The 19,581-nt window shown below is 38.8% G+C and overlaps 1 protein-coding gene across 1 annotated transcript in view; it reads left to right on the top strand.

Moving 5' to 3' along the window:
* The window catches only part of CRPPA (CDP-L-ribitol pyrophosphorylase A), a 362,731-nt gene that overhangs the window by 207,687 nt on the left and 135,463 nt on the right, over positions 1-19,581 (top strand). Inside the window, exon 9 of the mRNA XM_040260600.1 lies at positions 18,080-18,205. Coding sequence (XP_040116534.1) covers positions 18,080-18,205 — 126 coding nt within the window. The remainder of the gene's footprint in view (positions 1-18,079; positions 18,206-19,581) is intronic.

The raw sequence follows: 19,581 nt of genomic DNA, 5'->3' as shown, positions 1-19,581 counted from the left end.
AAACTCATTTACTTTTTAATTCACTGAACCATTAGAATTGTGAAACTTCTTGTTAGTATTTTAATGCAAAGTACTATTTTATTTTATTTACTACCACTTTTTAAATGCCATTATTTCCCAACCTACTAGCTTTGTTGCTATTTTATTAAGATTTACAAATAAGTTTTTGGGCATTTGCTCTGAATTTCCATGATAGGTTAAAACTTAATTAGTTTCTATTCATCAGAATTATGACTTGAATTTCATTGTGGCGTTGATTTAAATTTATTCTAAAATGAAGTGATTCATTATTAAAAGCTTGTTCTTTCTTCTTTTTATAAGTACAATTTATTAAATTAAAGTAATTTTCATTAATAGAATTCATGTAGTTCATAAGTAGTTGAAGTGAGATGAAAGGTTTTCTGAAGTTTTGGGTTTTTTTCCCCTAATCCACAAGATAAACTCTCACTTTGATCTGTATCATATTGGCTAGTTTTATTGGTTATTAGATTTCCCTCATATTTGTTTGGAAAAGTGATGTTTTGAAGATGTTCGACTTCATTTACACAATTTACTTTTCTGTACACATATGTTGATAATTTTGTAGTATCTATTGTGTGGATTCAAGGAACCTTTTTCTATCTACCAATTATTTCTAACTCAATTACTTGATAATTACCAGAACTTTAATTTTGACCAACCTTCCTAATACTTTGGTGGCCATTAAGCAATGTGTTACTTTGATATATACTTGAGCTCCACAAATTAACTTTTTTCTTAGTCAAATAAACAAAGAATCTGTTTCCTCTCCTACCACAAATCCCGACTCCTTTCTCAGGCCTTCCTGTGAACATGGACTCTGAAATGAAATAGAAGTGTTAAATGTGGTGTCATGGAGCATTCCTGATGTTTTAAGGAATGTTGTACATGATATTAACTGTTGTCCTTTAGTTAATGTACCTGTCCTCAGAGACAAGTGAAAAGTCACAGTTGAAAATATAAAAAAGTAATTGGAGTTCACCGGGACCAGAGGTTTATTAAATGGTTTCTAAGACAAATATGAAGCATATGTAGGACTGAATGTAGACAACATGAGGCAAAGAGAAGCATTTTCTAAACTCTAAGTGCCAGAAATCTCGCCCACCCACAAAGCCATGAAGTTACCCACATGTTAAATGTTTAAGCAATTTACTATTTTATAGCAGTGAATTTGCTACCTAAAAAGAATAAAAGATGAAATTACATTCTATTTTGGGTGGGGGATAGGAAGACAGCCTTATCTTTGTTATGTATACATGAAAAAGAACATTTAGAAATGGCATCCTCACTGGTTAATATTGTTCTTACTATAATTTAAATGTAGTAAGTAAGTGAATGGTTCAAGAAGAGACCAAAGAATATTCCCTTGGTGGAAGTTTAAGCACATTTGCAGAACTCACCCTAGAGAAAATGTTCTGCTGTATTTCAGTGGATACAAGCCTGTCCATACTGTAAGTCTGTTTCATGAAGGCAAAGCATTTATATTTCTCCAGTTATCATGACCATTTTTAAACCTTATACTGCAGTTGTAGAAATCTGCCCTATTTTTAAAATTAAAAGTGATTGTATTGTAGCAACTGAATGTTTTTCTGGACCTCATAAGTAGCTGGTGTATTTTAGAATTCAAAGTTAGTAGCAGAGTGTTATGTATATGCTTAAATTTTATGTTATTGGTATTAAGAAGTATATCTGCTGGAGATTATCTTCTGGTTTTCATGATGCCATCAGGTTTTCTCACGTGGTGAAAGAGAATTTTGAGATGCATCCTATTTCTTCATGCTCAAATTTTGTCAACCTGAAAATCACTGCTGATGGTGACTGCAGCCATGAAATTAAAAGATGCCTGATTCTTGGAAGAAAAACTATGCCAAAACTCGACAGAGTATTAAAAAGCAGAGACGTCACTTTGCCAACAAAGGTCTGTAGAGTCAAAGCTATGGTTTTTTCAGTAGTCATGTATGGATGTGAGATTTGGACCATAAAGAAGGCTGTACACCAAACCAATGATGCTTTTAAACTGTGGTGCTAGAGAAGATTCTTGAGAGTTCCTTGGATAGCAAGGAGATCAAACCAGTCAATCCTAAAGGAAATCAACCCTGAATATTCATTGGAAGGACTGAAGCTGAAGCTCCAATACTTTGGCCACTTGATGTGAACAGCTGACTTAATGGAAAAGACCGTGATGCTGGGAAAGATTTCTGGCATGCAGAGAAGGAAGCAACAGAGAATGAGGTGGTTGGATGGCATCACCAGCTCCATAGACATGAGTTTCAGCAAACTCTGGGAGATGGTGAAGGACAGGGAGGCCTGATTTGCTGCAGTCCATGGGGTCACAAAGAGTCAGACACGACTTAGCATCTGAACAACAGCAAGGTCAATATCCTTATCTGATCCTTTAAAACTGACATGTTTAGCACATAGTAAGTATCAGGAAAGGAGCTGTGTTTTTCTCCTATGTTTTACTACTTTGTGTCTTAAAGTTGCCCTGTAATTTAAGTACATGGTTTGTCATTGTTCAGTCCTAAGTCATGTCCAACTTGACCTGACCCCATGGACTGCAAAATGCCAGGCTTACCTGTCCTTCAGTATCTCCTGAAGTTTGTTCAGATGCATGTCCATTGAGTTGGTAATGCTATCTAATCATTTTATCCTCTGCTGCCTTCAGTTTTTCTCAGCATCAGGGTCTTTTCCAAAGAGTCTTTGCATTAGGTGACCAAAGTATGGGAGCTTCAGCTTCGGCATCAGTCTTTCCGATGAATATTCAGGCTTGATTTCCTTTAGAATTCGCTGATTTGATCTCCTTGCTGTCCAAGGGCCTCTCAAGAATCTTTCCAGCACCACAATTTGAAGGCATCAATTCTTCGACATTCAGCCTTCTTTATGGTCCATCTCTCATATCCATGACTACTGGAAAAGCCATAGCTTTGGGTATACGGACCCTTGTTGGCAAAGTGATATCTCTGTTTTCTAATAAACTGTCTACAATTGTCATAGTTTTCATGCCAAGGAGCAAGCATCTTTTAGTTTCGTGGCTGCAGTCACCATCCAGTGACTTTGGAGCCCAGGAAAATAAATCTGTTACTGCTCCTGGTTTTTCCCCATTTATTTGACATGAAGTGATGGAACTGGATACCCTGATCTTAGTTTTTTGAATGTTGAGTTTTAAGACAGCTTTTTCACTCTCCTTTTTCACCCTCATCAAGAGGCTCTTTAGCTCCTCTGCAGTTTCTGCCATTAAAGTAGTATTATTTGCATATCTGAGGTTATTGATATTTCTCCCGGGAATCTTGAATCCAGCTTGAGATTCATCCAGTCCAGTATTTCACATGATGTACTATGCAAATTAAGTTAAATAAGCAGGGTGACAATATACAGTCTTGACATATGTTTTCTCAGTTTTGAACCAGTCCATTGTTCCATGTCCAATTCTAACTCTTGCTTCTTGACCTGCTTACAGGTTTCTCAGGATGCAGGTAAGGTGGTCTGGTATTCCCATCTCTTGAAGAATTTTCCACAGTTGGTTGTGATCCACACAGTCAAAGGCTTTAACATAGTCAATGAAACAGAAGTAGACGTTTTTCTGGAATTCCCTTGCTTTCTCTATGATACAGTGAATGTTGGCAATTTGACTCTGGTTCCTCTCCCTTTTTTAACTGAGCTTGAACATCTGAAAGTTCTCTGTTCGTGTACTGTTGAAGCCTAACTTGAAGGATTTTGAGCATTACCTTGCTAGCATGCAAAATGAAAGCAATGGTAGTTTGAACAGTCTTTGGCATTGCCCATTCTTTAGCATTGAAATGAAAAGTGACCTTTTCCAGTCCTGTGGCCATGACTGAGTTTTCCAAATTTGTTGGGACTGCAGCATTTTAATAGTATCATCTTTTAGGATTTGAAATAGCTCAGCTGAAATTCTATCACCTCCTCTTGCTTTGTTGGTAGTAATGCTTCCTAAGGCTCACTTGACTTCATACTCCAGGATGTCTGGCTTAGTTGTGGTTATCTGGGTCATTAAGACCTTTTTGTATAATTCTTATGTGAGTCTTGCCACCTCTTCTTAATCTCTTCTGCTTCTGTTAGGTCCTTGATATTTCTGTCCACTATTATCTCCACCCTTGCATGAAATATTGCCTTGATAGCTTCACAGTTTTCTTGAAGAGATCTCTAGGCTTTTCCATTCTATTGTTTTCCTCTACTTCTTTGCACTTTGCTTTGAAGAAGGCCTTCTTATCTCTCCTTGCTATTCTCTGGAACTCTGCATTCAGTTGGGTATGTCTTCCCCTTTCCCCCGTGCTTTTTGTTTCTCTCCTTTCATCAGCTATGTGTAATGCCTCCTCAGACAACCACTTTGACTTCTTGCATTTCCTTTTCTTTGGTATGGTTTTGGTCACTGACTCCTGTACAGTGTTCCAAACCTCTGTCCATAGTTCTTCAGGCACTCTGTCTACCAGATCTAATCCCTTGAATCTATTCATCAACTCCACTGTATAATCATAGGGATTTGATTTAGGTCATACCTGAATGGCCTATGGTTTTCTACTTTCTTCATTTTAAGCCTGAATCTTGCAATAAGGAGCTCATCATCTGAGCCACAATCAAATCCAGGTCTTGTTTTTGCTGACTGTATAGAACTTCTCTATCTTCCACTGCCAACAATATAATCAAATCTGATTTCAGTACTGACCATCTGGTGATGTCCATGTGTAGAGGTGTCTCTTGTGTTGTTGAAAGAGGTGTTTGCTATGACCAGCATGTGCTCTTGAGAAAACTTTCAGCCTTTGCCCTGCTTCATTTTTGTATTCCAAGGCCAAACATGCCTGTTATTCCAGGTATCTCTTGGCTTCCTACTTTTGCACCCCAATCCCCTATCATGAAAGAACATCTTTGTTTGTTATGAGTTATAGCAGATCTTGGAGGTCTTCATAGAACTGTTCAACTTCAACTTCTGCATTAGTGTTTGGGGCATAGACTTGGATTACTGTGATATTGAATGAGTTGCCTTGGAAATGAACTGGGATCATTCTTTCTCTTTTAGATTGTATCCAATTACTGCATTTTGGATTCTTGTTGACTACGAGGACTACTTCATCTCTTCTAAGGGATTCTTTCCCACAGTAGTAGATACAGTGGTCATCTAAATTAAATTTGTCCATTCTCATCGATTTTAGTTCACTGATTCCTAAGATGTGGATGTTCATTCTTGCCATCTCCTGCTTGACCATGTGCAGTTTACCTTGATTCTTGGACCTAACATACCAGGTTCCTATGCAATACTGTTCTTTACAGCATTGGATCACCACCAGACACCTACACAACTGAGCATTGTTTCCCCTTTGGTCCAGTGGCTTCTTTCTGGAGCTATTAGTAATTACCTTCCGCTCTTCCCCATTAGCATCGTGAACACCTTCTGACTTTGGGGGGCTCATCGTCCAGTGTCGTGTCTTTTTGTCTTATCACATTGTACTGATCCTGGGGTTCTTGTGGCAAGAATACTTGAGTGGTTTGCCTTTCCCTCCTCCAGCGGACCACGTTTTGTCAGAACTCTTCACTATGGCTCATCCATCTTGGGTGGTGCTGCATCGCATGGCTTATCGCTTCACTGAGTTATGCAAGCCCCTTTGTCAGGACAAGGCTGAGATTCATGAAGGGAGTAACCCCTATAAACATAAGCCTCTACTAAAAAGAGTTAGGAGACGAAAAGAGGGAGCTCTCATGCCCTGAGATTATAGCGGAGGCCAACAGGGAGAAGAAAGACTCCTTTCCTGATCCGACTCTGAATGGAAAGTCATGCACTCTTCTCCCAGAAGAGGAAGCCCTCCAACTTTCTTTTCCCTCAGTAAAAGCCTTCTCCTTTTCTTGTGTGGGAACTTGCATGTAGCTCACCATGGTTACAGACCCTAACTCACAGTTCTCTTCTGAGCCCAAGCAAAATAACCCATCATTGCCGTTTAGTCGCTAAGTTGTGTCTGACTCTTTGGTGACCCCACGGACTGTAGTCCACCAGGCTCCTCTGCCTGTGGGATTTGCCAGGTCACCATCTCTATTTTAGGTTAACAGTAGGATCCATAGGCAGTTTGTTGGTATATAGATAGTTTGCCCAGAGCTCACTGTTCATGCACTTTTTCCTTAATTTCATGGACTCTCTGGTGAACAGCTTAGGCCTACTGATTTATTTAAGTGTTAACATTTTTTGTTTTCAAGGAGCTAGGGTATGTTGAATCTTACAGACCAATGGCTGGGGTTGAAAGTCTTCCATTCGTAGTTTAGAATCTCATGACTTGATAAGGACTTTTAAAAATCATTGTACATGTACCATAGCATTCGCTTCAACCTAGATGTTTTCTGCTACAACATGTTTCTGTAAGAAAAATTAGCTTTTATCTGATCAGTAAATAAGGGAGTTTGGTCCATTTAATGTGAAGTAGTATCAACTCGTGTGCAACTTCTCTTAGATAAAAGCAGCCACAAAAAGTGGAACAGAATAACCTTGAAAGGAAAAGGAAATACCCTCAACCTACCTTCTGCAGAAGCCTTTGAATGAAAATATTTTTGTCTGATATGTTAGTTTCTGAGAGACATGCAGTCAGATATTCTTCCATGTTTATGGATTTGGATATTGTTTTCTCATTATTCAGTCATTGGTTTGCTTTGTGTATTAAATTCTATTTTCTTAGTAATAAAGTTATGATTATTATGTTTTGCTTTTTACTATGTGCTGTTTTTCTTTATCTGTATTAATGTTTTTTTGATCTTAAACCCTGTGATATCATGTTATATTGATACAACCTTCATTTTTGGTAGCATTTGCATACCAGTTTTTCATACCAGTATATACATAAATATCTAATGAAAACTATCTTAACTGTAAAATACATACTTTCAGGGTAGTTTTAATTAGACATTTATATTTTAACCAGCCTAGAGTTAGATTTTTCTTAAAAACCCAATCTGATAAATCTCTCACTTAAGAAATAATTATTCAGCAGCATATTGTTCAGCCTCTATATATTGGAATTTTTAATAGTTTTTCTCCTGTAATTGAGAGCTAATCTTACAGCATTGTGGTCAGAAAAGATGCTTGGAATGATTTCAGTTTTTTGAATTTACCAAGGCTAGATTTATGGCCCAGGATGTAATCTACCCTGGAGAAGTTTCCATGTGCATTTGAGAAAAAGGTGAAATTCATTGTTTTGGGGTGAAATGTCCTATAGATATCAATTAGGTCTAACTGGTCTATTGTATCATTTAAAGTTTGTGTTTCCTTGTTAATTTTTTGTTTAGTTGATCTATACATAGGTGTGAGTGGGATATTAAAGTCTCCCACTATTATTGTGTTATTGTTAATTTCCCCTTTCATACTTGTTAGCATTTGTCTTACATATCGCGGTGCCCCTATGTTGGGTGCATATATATTTATAATTGTTATATTTTCTTCTTGGAGTGATCCTTTGATCATTATGTAGTGTCCTTCTTTGTCTCTTTCCACAGCCTTTGTTTTAAAGTCTATTTTATCTGATATGAGTATTGCTACTAGGGCTTTCTTTTGGTCTCTATTTGTGTGGAATACCTTTTTCCAGCCCTTCCCTTTCAGTCTGTGTGTGTCCCCTGTTTTGAGGTGGGTCTTTTGTAGACAACATATATAGTGGTCTTGTTTTTGTATCCATTCAGCCAGTCTTTGTCTTTTGGTTGGGGCATTCCACCCATTTATGTTTAAGGTAATTATTGATAAGTATGATCCCATTGCCATTTACTTTGTTGTTTTGGCTTCAAGTTTATACACCCTTTTTGTGTTTCCTGTATAGAGAATATCCTTTAGCATTTGTTGGAGAAATGGTTTGGTTGTGCTGAATTCCCTCAGTATTTGCTTGTCTGTAAAGCTTTTGATTTCTCCTTCATATTTGAATGGGATCCTTGCTGGGTACAGTAATCTGGAAGAATCAGCATGCCTGACTTTAGGCTTTACTACAAAGCTACAGTCATTAAAACAGTATGGTACTGGCACAAAGACAGAAATATAGATCAGTGGAAAAAAATAGAAAGCCTATGGACCTATGGACCCCTTATCTTTGACAAAGGAGGCAAGAATATATAATGGATTAAAGACAATCTCTTTAACAAATGGTGCTGGGAAAACGGGTCAACCACTTGTAAAAGAATGAAACTAGAACACTTTGTAACACCATACACAAAAATAAACTCAAAATGGATTAAAGATCTAAATGTAAGACCAGAAACTATAAAACTCCTAGAGGAGAACATAGGCAAAACACTCTCCGACATAAATCACAGCAGGATCCTCTATGACCCACCTCCCAGAATATTGGAAATAAAAGCAAATATAAACAAATGGGACCTAATTAAACTTAAAAGCTTCTGCACAACAAAGGAAACTGTAAGCAAGGTGAAAAGACAGCCTTCCGAATGGGAGAAAATAATAGCAAATGAAGCAACTGACAAACAACTAATCTCAAAAAGATACAAGCAACTCCTGCAGCTCAATTCCAGAAAAATAAACAACCCAATGGGTTTGACCCAAAAAATGGGCCAAAGAACTAAATAGACATTTCTCCAAAGAAGACATACAGATGGCTAACAAACACATGAAAAGATGCTCAACATCACTCATTATTAGAGAAATGCAAATCAAAACCACAGTGAGGTACTGTTTCACGCCAGTCAGAATGGCTGCGATCCAAAAGTCTACAAGCAATAAATGCTGGAGAGGGTGTGGAGAAAAGGGAACCCTCTTACACTGTTGGTGGGAATGCAAACTAGTACAGCCACTATGGAGAACAGTATGGAAATTCCTTAAAAAACTGGAAATAGAACTGCCTTATGACCCAGCAATCCCACTGCTGGGTATACACACCAAGGAAACTAGAATTGAAAGAGACACATGTACCCCAATGTTCATCGCAGCACTGTTTATAATAGCCAGGACGTGGAAGCAACAGCAGACGAATGGATAAGAAAGCTGTGGTACATATACACAATGGAGTATTACCCAGCCATTGAAAAGTATACCTTTGAATCAGTTCTAATGAGGTGGATGAAACTGGAGCCTATTGTACAGAGTGAGTAAGTAAGCCAGAAGGAAAAACACCAATAAAGTATACTAATGCATATATATGGAATTTAGAAAGATGGTAATGATAACCCTGTATGCAAGACAACAAAAGAGACAGAGATGTATAGAACAGTCTTTTGGACTCTGTGGGAGAGGGAGAGGGTGGGATGATTTGGGAGAATGACATTGAAACATGTATAATATCATATGTGAAATGAATTGCCAGTCCAGGTTCGATGCATGATACAGGATGCTTGGGGCTGGAGCATTGAGATGACCCAGAGGGATGGTATGGGGAGGGAGAAGGGAGGGGGGTTCAGTATGGATAACACGTGTATACCTGTGGTGGATTCATGTTGATGTATGGCAAAACCAATATAATATTGTAAAGTAATTAACCTCCAATTAAAAAATAAACTTATATTTTTTAAAAAAAGAAAAAAATAGTTAAAAGTATTCCATTTATCTTTTAATATTTTTATATTTGGGATTCTTTCTACAAGCTTGTTTTTTTGGCTATTGATGTTGGCCAGTCATTTTGTTTGCTACTTGACTTTGCTCCTATGCTTTGCTGCATTGATACAGATAATTCTTTAGTCACTCTGCAGGTTGGGAAACTATAAGATATAATTGTATATAGCTTTAATTAAATAGTATTACTTTTTAGTATACATAGTTAGCTGTAAGTTAACCAAATGTAAGGTCTCTACTTTCTGTCCTCCAAAAAATAAAAAAAAAAAACAGACTCAACACACTTTATTTATTGAATGTTCTCGTTACAATATAATATATTCTTGTCTAGAGTTTTAGTTTTTATATCTTTTTCATTGCTGGAGTTATAATTTCCTTTTTTTAAAAAAAAAATTGTTGATTTAGTTTGGGCCGTGCTGGGTCTTTGTTGCTGCCCCAGCTTTCTCTGCTTGAGGGGAGAGGGGCTACTCTCCATGTGCAGTGTGTGGGCTTCCCATTGCAGTGGCCTCTCTCGTTGCTGAGCACAAGCTCTAGGGCACGAGAGCCTCAGTAGTTGCGGCACATGGGCTCAGCAGTTGAGGCTTGTGGTCCCTGGGGCTCGGGCTCAGTAGTTTGGCACACTGGCTGAGCTGTTCTGCAGCATGTGGAATCTTACCGGAGCAGAGATCAAACCTGTGTCCCTGGCATTGGTGGGCAGATTTTAATCACTGGACTACAGGGAAGTCCTATCATTTACTTTTATAATTAATATAATTAACTGGTATTTTATAAATTAATTTTAGACTGTCTTTTAGGACACTGTCTTAGGAAAATTAAAAATGAGGACTTGCTCCCAGCTCTGATTTCCCATCGAGGTTCCCCAGGTCCTGGCAGCATGCATTTCCTCCTGGGCTAACTCTAATGGCAGTTTCCTGGTGCAGACGTCCAGTCCCAGCTGTATCATAGTCATCATTCCTTCTCTAATTAATGTGTTGCCAGCATTTCCAGTCTTTCATTTCTATGCATTTTATGTTTCTATGCAAGCTATAATTACCAATTATAATGCTCTTGTCTTTTCTGCTCCTTGTGCTATTTTTACACAAACTCTCTCCCTACCACCCAGTTTTCTTACATTAGTGTGAGATTTTTCTGAATTCAAAATTTGTCAGAAGACTTGTATTACACAAGAAATGTGTGTCTGTGTGGCTGTCAATCTAGGCTGGCAGTAGGGTTGCCCAGGTTGTGTACTGCAAAATTCTAGGGCATTCCATTCACCTGAAGTGTGTTGGGCTTGGTGGCCTCTGGCATTTCATGGTATCTGACTAGTGCAGATAATTGCACACTTGAAAAGTTAAATAGCCCTCTGAGGCTTTTAACTTTCAATAGCAGTGTTGTTTGCTAGTCCAGCTGGTAGGGGGCTGTGTAGTGATCTGGCCTTACAGGCTCCAGAGAGACTCTCACTCTCCTGGCTTCAGATCCATACCATGACTGCAGTTTCCAAAACTGCCTCAATCTGAGGGAATTAGCCTGCTTTTTGTAGCAAGCACACAGCAATTTTAGGCTCAGCTATATACATAAAACTCATAAGACTAGAAGCCTTATCAGTTCATTTCAGTCGCTCAGTCGTGTCCGACTCTTTGCGACCCCATGAATCGCAGCATGCCAGGCCTCCCTGTCCATCACCAACTCCCAGAGTTCACTCAGACTCACGTCCATCGAGTCCGTGATGCCATCCAGCCATCTCATCCTCGGTCGTCCTCTTCTCCTCCTGCCCCCAATCCCTCCAAGCATCAGAGTCTTTTCCAATGAGTCAACTCTTCGCATGAGGTGGCCAAAGTACTGGAGTTTCAGCTTTAGCATCATTCCTTCCAAAGAAATCCCAGGACTGATCTCCTTCAGAATGGACTGGTTGGATCTCCTTGCAGTCCAAGGGACTCTCAAGAGTCTTCTCCAACACCACAGTTCAAAAGCATCAATTCTTCGGCACTCAGCCTTCTTCACAGTCCAACTCTCACATCCATACATGACCACAGGAAAAACCATAGCCTTGACTAGACGGACCTTAGTCAGCAAAGTAATGTCTCTGCTTTTGAATATGCTATCTAGGTTGGTCATAACTTTCCTTCCAAGGAGTAAGTGTCTTTTATAGCTCTAGTCAAACTATATAGCTCTAGTTTAACCAACTTTGTGGGAGACTGCAGGGCAGGGCAAAAGACAGGACAGAGGTGGGCGTGGCCTCTGCTTTAGCTCCTGAGCTCATCATCTCTTGTTAGTTTAGGGGCAGCTTTCCTTTACCCACTTCTCCCTCTGCCTTGACTTCTCCAGAATGAGGGAAGGTTATTCCAGAGGTGGTATGGGAGCCATCCTTTTAGAGGACTTAAGCTCTTGAGAGTCCTTTGGACAGCAAGGAGATCAAACCAGTCAGTCCGAAAGGAAATCAGCCCTGAACATTCATTGGAAGGACTGATGCTGAAGCTCCAATACTTTAGCTGCCTGATGTGAAAATACTCTGATGTTGGGAAGGATTGAGGGCAGGAGGAGAAGGGGGTGACAGAAGATGAGATGGTTGGATGGCATCACTGATTGAATGGATGTGAACTTGGGAAAACTCCAGGAGATTGTGACGGACAGGGAGGCCTAGTGTGTTGCAGTCTATGGGGTCACAAGGAGTTGAACATGACTTGGCAGCTGAACAACGGCAACAACAACAAAGCTACAAACAGGGACTGACATCTTTTGCAGTTGCTGATAGTCATTAGCTTCCAGGTCCTAGCTAGGGGATGCCTGGCTGCAAATTACTCGGAAGCAGAATCTAGTGTTGTTAGTTCATTCACAATCTTCCAGCCTGTGTGTGGATCATTAGTCAGGAGTTCCCATAAGTGATGTTGCCTGGGAAAACACCTGAAGCTTTACTTTCATAAGTTTTAAAGGAAGCAGAGCTTAGGGGAAGGTGAGCCCAGGATTTCAGGTTTGCACAGTCTTTTCTTCGGTTATTCAGCAGATAGAAAAACTCGAAACTTTTCCTCTATGCTTTTCTTCTTCCAAACTGTTTTTAAAGTTTTATTTTTAATTGGAGGATAATTGCTTTACAGTGTTGTGTTGGTTTCTGCCCTACAACAACCTGAATCAGTTATAGATGTACATATGTCCCCTCTCTCTTGAGCCTCCCTCCTACCTCCCCCATCCCACACCTCTAGGTTGTCACAGTGTACCAGGCTGGGATCCCTGCGTCATACAGCAGCTTCCTGCTAGCTCTCTGCGTTACACATGGTACTGTATCTATGTCAGTGCTGTCTCAGTTCACCCAACCCTCTCCTTACCCCACTGTGTCCACAAGTCTCTTCTCTACATCTGCGTCTCTGTTCGTGCCATGCAGATAAGTTCATCTTATCATTTTTCTAAATTTCATATATATATATATGCATTATACAATATTTATTTTTCTCTTCCTGACTTACTTCACTCTGTATGACAGACTCTGGGATCATCTACCTCACTACAACTGACTCAATTTTGTTCCTATAAAAGGGGAGTAATATTCCATCATGTATATGTACCAAACATTTAAATTTTTATTTTATTTTGCTTTTATTCTTTGTCTGTTCTTTTAGTTTCTTAATGAATCAAACATTTTTAAGGAAGCAGTCTTTATTGTAACCTTAGATTTCAAGAGGAAGCAGCTAAACATTTTTAGCTGACTATATATAATGCTTCTCTGTTGGCTTAGTGGTAAAGAATGTCGCTTGTCAATGCGTCATTGATGCTGATTTGATCCCTGAGTCAGAAATATCCCCTGGAGAAGGAAATGGCAACCCACTCCAGTATTCTTGCCTGGGAAGCTCCATGGACATGCAAGCCTGGCAGGCTGCAGTCTGTAGGGTCGCCAGAGAGTCATGCCTTAGCGACTAAAGAACAATAATAAATAGGTAATGAAAAGTTCCATGAAAGTTTTTGACTATCTATTAAATTAATATACATTGCACATTATCTCATAATTTTAAAATGGAATAAAAGTAATTTTCCCTGGAAGAGCAAAATGTAATGGGTGAAAAAACTCACTCCTTTGTTTTATAGAAAAAACATAATAAGGTGTTTTGTTGTCTGATTTTTCAAAGAGCACTTTTCCATATGAGTGAACAGAGAGGAAGGGATTAGTATATGATTGGTATAAGGGATTAGTATTAGTATGCAAGATGGAGTCTATTTTAAAATGCTTCTAGTTAATAAACACATAATTGAACAAATAATTCTTGAGTTTTAAAAATTTGATGTTGCAAAGGAATGTGTATATTTCTTTATGCTCATTGTATATGTGCATTTGTATTTTAAATAGCTTAGTTTGAAGCTATTGTGATTTTGTTTTTTATGTCCCATGAAAAGATAGTACTGTATCGCCTCAATACTTTGATGAAAAGAGCACAGATCACCTGAGACTTTAAGTTTAAATGAAAAATAATGCTGAAAAAATAGTTACTTAAACAATTTCAAGAAAAAACACTAACACAGCTAAAAGAATTCTAAATAAAATTCGTCTGGATTTACTTTAAGAACTAGGTGATTATTTGTTAAATTCCAATTATTACTTTGAAAGGGATTCTTCTAAAATCTTTATGTACTTGGATAAGTAGTCCCTTGAATTTTATTAATACTGGTAATTTCTTATGGATTCATTTATTTCTGTCTTGTCTGGTTTCAAATTACAAATTATGAAGAAAGTTGAATGACTTGATGTAACCATACAGTCTTTATGCATTGACTCTGGCACAAATGGAAATAGCATTTTATATTTGTTAGTGAGTGTTTACTACTTCTGTGTTTATAAAGAATGATTCATTTTATTAAGTATTTATCACTGGAAACAATTAACTAGAAGTTAATATAAACTGATAAAAATAATTGCAATATTTTAATTGTATTTTTAAAAATTTATTTAAATAAATTTATTTATTTTAATTTTTTTTAATTGAAGGATAATTGCTTTACAGAATTTTGTTGTTTTCTGTCAAACCTCAACATGAATCAGCCATAGGTATATATTCCCTCCCTTTTGAACTTCGCTCCTATCTCCCTCCCCATCCCACCCCTCTAGGTTGATACAGAGCCCCTGTTTGAGTTTCCTGAGCCATATAGCAAATTCCCATTGGCTATCTATTTTGCATATGGTAATGTAAGTTTCCATGTTACTCTCTCCATACATCTCACCCTCTCCTCCCCTCTCCCCATGTCCATAAGTCTATTCTCTATGTCTATTTCTCCATTGCAGCCCTATAAGTAAATTCTTCAGGACCATTTTTCTAGATTCTGTATATATGCTTTCTAATGATATTTATCTTTCTCTTTCTGACTTACTTCACTCTGTATAATAGGTTCTAGGTTCATCCACCTCATTAGAACTGACTCAAAGGCGTTCCTTTTTATGGCTGAGTAATATTCCAATGTGTATATGTACCACAACTTCTTTATCCATTCATCTGTCGATGGACATCTGGCTATTGTAAACAGTGCTGCAGTGAACAATGGGATACGTGTGTATTTTTCAGTTTTGATTTCCTCAGGGTGTATGCCTGGGAGTGGGATTGCTGGGTCATATGGTGGTTTTATTCCTAGGTTTTTAAGGAATCTCCATACCACCTTCCATAGTGGCTGTATCAATTTACATTCCCACCAGCAGTGCAAGACTGTTCCTTTTTTCCACACCCTCTCCAGCATTTATTGTTTGTAGACCTGTTGATGAGGGCCATTCTGACCAGTGTGAGGTGATATCTCACTGTGGTTTTGATGTGCATTTCTCTAATCATGAGCAATGTTGGGCAACTTTCCATGTGTTTGTCAGCCATCTGTATGTCTTCTTTGTAGAAATGTCTTTTTAGGTCTTTTCCCCACTTTTTGATTGGGTTGTTTTTCTGGTATTGAGTTGTATGAGCTGCTTGTATACTTTGGAAATTAATCCTTTGTCAGTTGTTTTATTTGCCATTAATTTCTTCCATTCTGAGGGTTGTCTTTTCACAGGAAGGAAAAAGAAAGGAAAAAAGAAAAGAGAAAACTCCACAGAACTGCAGAAGCCCAATGTAGTGGCAGAGATTTATAACAACAGTGAAAAGTAACTGAATATACACATTTACATATACACCCATAAGCAAAATCAAAACAGTCCAACAAAAATCAAGTACAGTAGATTAACCTGGCAAACAACGGATACCAAAAATTGTATCTACCAGTTAAGAACACAACTAACTAAAGCACAAACTGGAAAACAAAACTAAAGCAAGTTGCCAATTGGAAAATAAAGCAGTGAAAATAAAACTAACAAATATATTGAGAGGAAAGGAAAGAAAGAAAAGAAAGAAAGACTAGATATGCGAAGTTAAATAGAGGTAGATAAAGATTTATACACATTAAAGGTTAACTGCAAGGGGAAAAGAACAGTAAGAAAAGCAAACAAAGGAATAAATGTAGAAAAAATAATGACAGGTTAAAAAAATTAAGAATTAAAATTAAAAAAAGAAAAATGAAGAAAAAAAGGAAAACTCCACAGAACTGCAAAAGCCCAATGTAGAGGCAGAGATTTATAACAATAATAAAAAAATGTGACTAAGGAAAAAAAAAAAGCTCAAAAACTTAATTAGATTTCATAGTGCCAATAAAATCGACAACTACAACAGATGGGAGGGAGGAAGGAAAGAAAAAGAAAAGAAAAATCTGAAAGAATCTACAGAACAAATCAAAACATAAGAATAATAAATGTTTTTCTTGAGTTTCTGCTGTCAGAGTCCTTTCGCTTGCTGGGAGTCACAGTCCACCTCACCTCCTTAGGATGCCCTCCAGCTGGTACTGATCTCTGGACCTGATGTGGGGACATCTCAGATTCTAATCTGTTCCTACTACTGTGTGTTCTTGCCTCCAATGTCCTCAGCTATCAGAACTAGTGCGTTTTCTTTTGTGAGAGCTCTCAATGTCCTTTTATATATTCCACATATACAGAATCTGCCTGGTTGATCGTGTTGATTTAATCTGCAGCTCATACAGCTGGTGGGAAGGTTTTGGGTCTTCTTCCTTAGCCACACTGCCCCTGAGTTTCAATTGTGGTTTTATTTCCACCTCTGCATGTGGGTCCCCTGGGGTTTGCTCCTGAGGCTGCCCTGGAGGGCTTGGGTTTGCCCCAGTGAGGGCCAGGTGCAGAGAGGGTGCAGCTGCTTGGGTCGCAGGGGTTCTGGCAGCACCAGGTACTCAGGGGAGTTGGCGGCCAGGGCAGCAGGAAATATAGTGCTCTAGAAGAGTATGGCAAGCTCTCAAGTATTGGCCAGTACACTCCAGTATTCTCTCCTGAAGAACCCCAGTGACAGAGAAGCCTGGCAGGCCACAGTCTACAGGCTCATAAAGAGTTGGACACAACTGAAGCGACCTGTGTGCATAAATGCAAGATTTTCTTTTTTGCCTGGGGCACCTTTGCCCCACTGAGAGTTGAGCATGAAGGTGTCGCAGCTGCTTGGCTTGCAGGGACCCTGGTGGCACACAGTGTGGAGGGGACATAGGCTGCCTCCATCACAGAAGACTCCCTATCAGTCTTTTTTCGAGCCTCTTGTAGCTGGCAATCAGAAGGCCTCTTTGGCCAGTCTTTGTAGCTCTGCCCGTTCAGGCACTTAGAGGGACCTCTTGCCTGGGCTCCTTCTTTGTTGTTTGGCATGTCAGGCACATAGAGGGGGCCCCCCTGGGGGGGGTCCTAGTCTGTAGATCAGCACATCAGTCACTTAAAGAAGCACCCTGGGTGGGGTCCTACCTTGTAGTTCAATGCATCAGGTGTTTGATGCGCCAGCCTATTGTTCAGCTGCCGATGCTGGCGTGTGGGGAGAGAGAGGGTATGGTGATGGCTCCACCTGCTTTGCATGACTCAACAGTATTGCCTTGCTTCCATGACTGCCCAGCTTTCCTCCATAGGCATTTCCCACCACAGTCTCCTCCCTCACATCCCCTTGATCCATCTCTCCAAAGTCAACAGCAGTCCTTGCCCTGGGATTGCTGCACAATCCCTAAACTCCAGCTCCCAGCCACTGCGCCTTCCAGGGGACCTGTGTCCCTGTCCAGGGTATGTATGGCTGCAGCAAGGACTGTCTGATTCTCATTCCATTTAGGCTACCATGGATTACTTTCTTCATTCCCAGCCTTAAATGTTTCTCCTCTGACTCAGACAGTTGCCCCAGTGTGGGGATTGGACCCCTGCTTCAGTTCCCCCACCTGCTGAGGGCAGGTCCAGTCCTACTAACACTCTTGTTTTTCCCCCTAGTTCCTTCATCCTACCAAGTTTTGTGTGGCTCTATATATTCTTTTCCACTGCTTTGTCCTCCTGTCTGCTCTCAGCTGATGTTCTGCTGATGCAGTTCTGAGTCTGAAGGTATATTCCTGATATATCTGTAGAGAGAGTGTACTCCACGTCTACCTTTTCCTCTGCCATCTTGTTCTCTCTGTATGTGTTTTGAGCTTTTATAATATCATGTTAATCAAGGAAAAGTGAATGGTATTCTAATTGTTACCTTTTATATTATTTTTCAGGTGCATTTTCTTGATTATGAACCATTTGGTCAGAAAATGGAAAAGGTAATGCAGATTAGAGAGTTTGCCAAGGAAGCGAAAAAAGGAAATATTTTATTATTTGGCCTTCTCATATATTTCCCACAGGTAGGTAAAAATGTTGGTAAGATTGTATGTTCTGTAGACTAACAGTATTTTTTTTGGTGGGAACCTGATTTTGTTAAAAGCAAAGAAATATTAATGAAATTTTGGGCTGGAAAATTATTTATTCATATTCTGAAGCAGGTGGAAACTCTTGACTCTAAGGAAAAATTAAAAATCAAAATGAGTGTTTTGATTGGAGGAAAAAGATGAAAATTGGCAAATATCTCATATGGAGTAGCCCACATAGAATTGCCAGATATGGAAACAAAAAAATAGAATCCCCGGTTATTTGAGTTTCAAATAAATATTAATTTTGAGTACATCCCAATTTTGGAGTTTGAAATTCGAATTTCACATTTAACTGGACTTTTGTGTTTACCTGGCAACCATAAAGTCATGACTCTTAACCATTTGTATAATTTAATATATTTATTTCTTTCATGCTGTGCTAAAGATGTTGGTAATCAAGATTTTAATCCCTTGAAAACAGTGGCTGGCATTCAGATTGCATGAGGGCATGGTACTTAACCAAGGAAAAACTCTTATTGTAAATGTTTTTAAATAGACAGTTACTTAAGCTGAAGGCAAAATGAATTAGTGTTAGAGATTCTTTGTGCGGAGAAATGCTATTTAAATAAAATTGTTTCAAGAATCTGTTAGTGAAAATGGATTTACCCTTTGTCGTGCATAGACACCTTTTATGAAACTAGCAGAATGCTTTATGGTGTCTTAGAAGTGTACCACACAGAATTCAGGGAAGCAAAATAGTTGACTGCTTTTTTTTTTTTAATGGTCTGGAATAAAAGTGATTTGGTACTGACTGTCCAGGGGATGAGAGGTATTTAAAGTTATATGGTTAACTAACATATATTGTTTATGAAATATTTAAGGTGCCTTTTTTTAGCCTGAAGGTAACATTTCTTTTGAAACAAATGGATTTTAATTAAATGTAAGGGTCATCTTTTAGCCAATCCCTTGTTTTTCTTTAATTCTGAGGTGGTTTCCTCTGTTTTCAACATAGACAGGCATGACCTCCAGTTGGTCACAAAGCCATGGCAAAGTTTAGTTCACTTAGGATCGTGGAACTGTAAAATGTTAGTCCTGTAGGGTTCCTGAAGTCAGCACAACCAAGGCTTGAAGAGCTACATGTACTTGCAAAAGGTTATAAAACTGGCAGAGTAAGAATAAGAACTCGGGTCTGTGTCTCCCTTCAGCAATGTTTCCTCTTCAATGCATCGTCTTTGGTTATACTCTGGATTGTCATGGTGGGAAGAATAAGTCAGTTCTTTCTCTTGTGCCATGCGAGGGTGTCATGGAGCTTATGACTAATACTGTGCTTTGCAGATATAAAATAGAGATGAGTCAGGGAAACCTGATAA

Source organism: Oryx dammah, unplaced genomic scaffold, assembly GCF_014754425.2.
Source record: "Oryx dammah isolate SB20612 unplaced genomic scaffold, SCBI_Odam_1.1 HiC_scaffold_18, whole genome shotgun sequence".
NCBI classification, from domain to species: Eukaryota; Metazoa; Chordata; class Mammalia; order Artiodactyla; family Bovidae; genus Oryx; species Oryx dammah.
The sequence above is the reverse complement of the archived record's forward strand: the minus strand, read 5'-3'. Positions and strand labels throughout refer to the sequence as shown.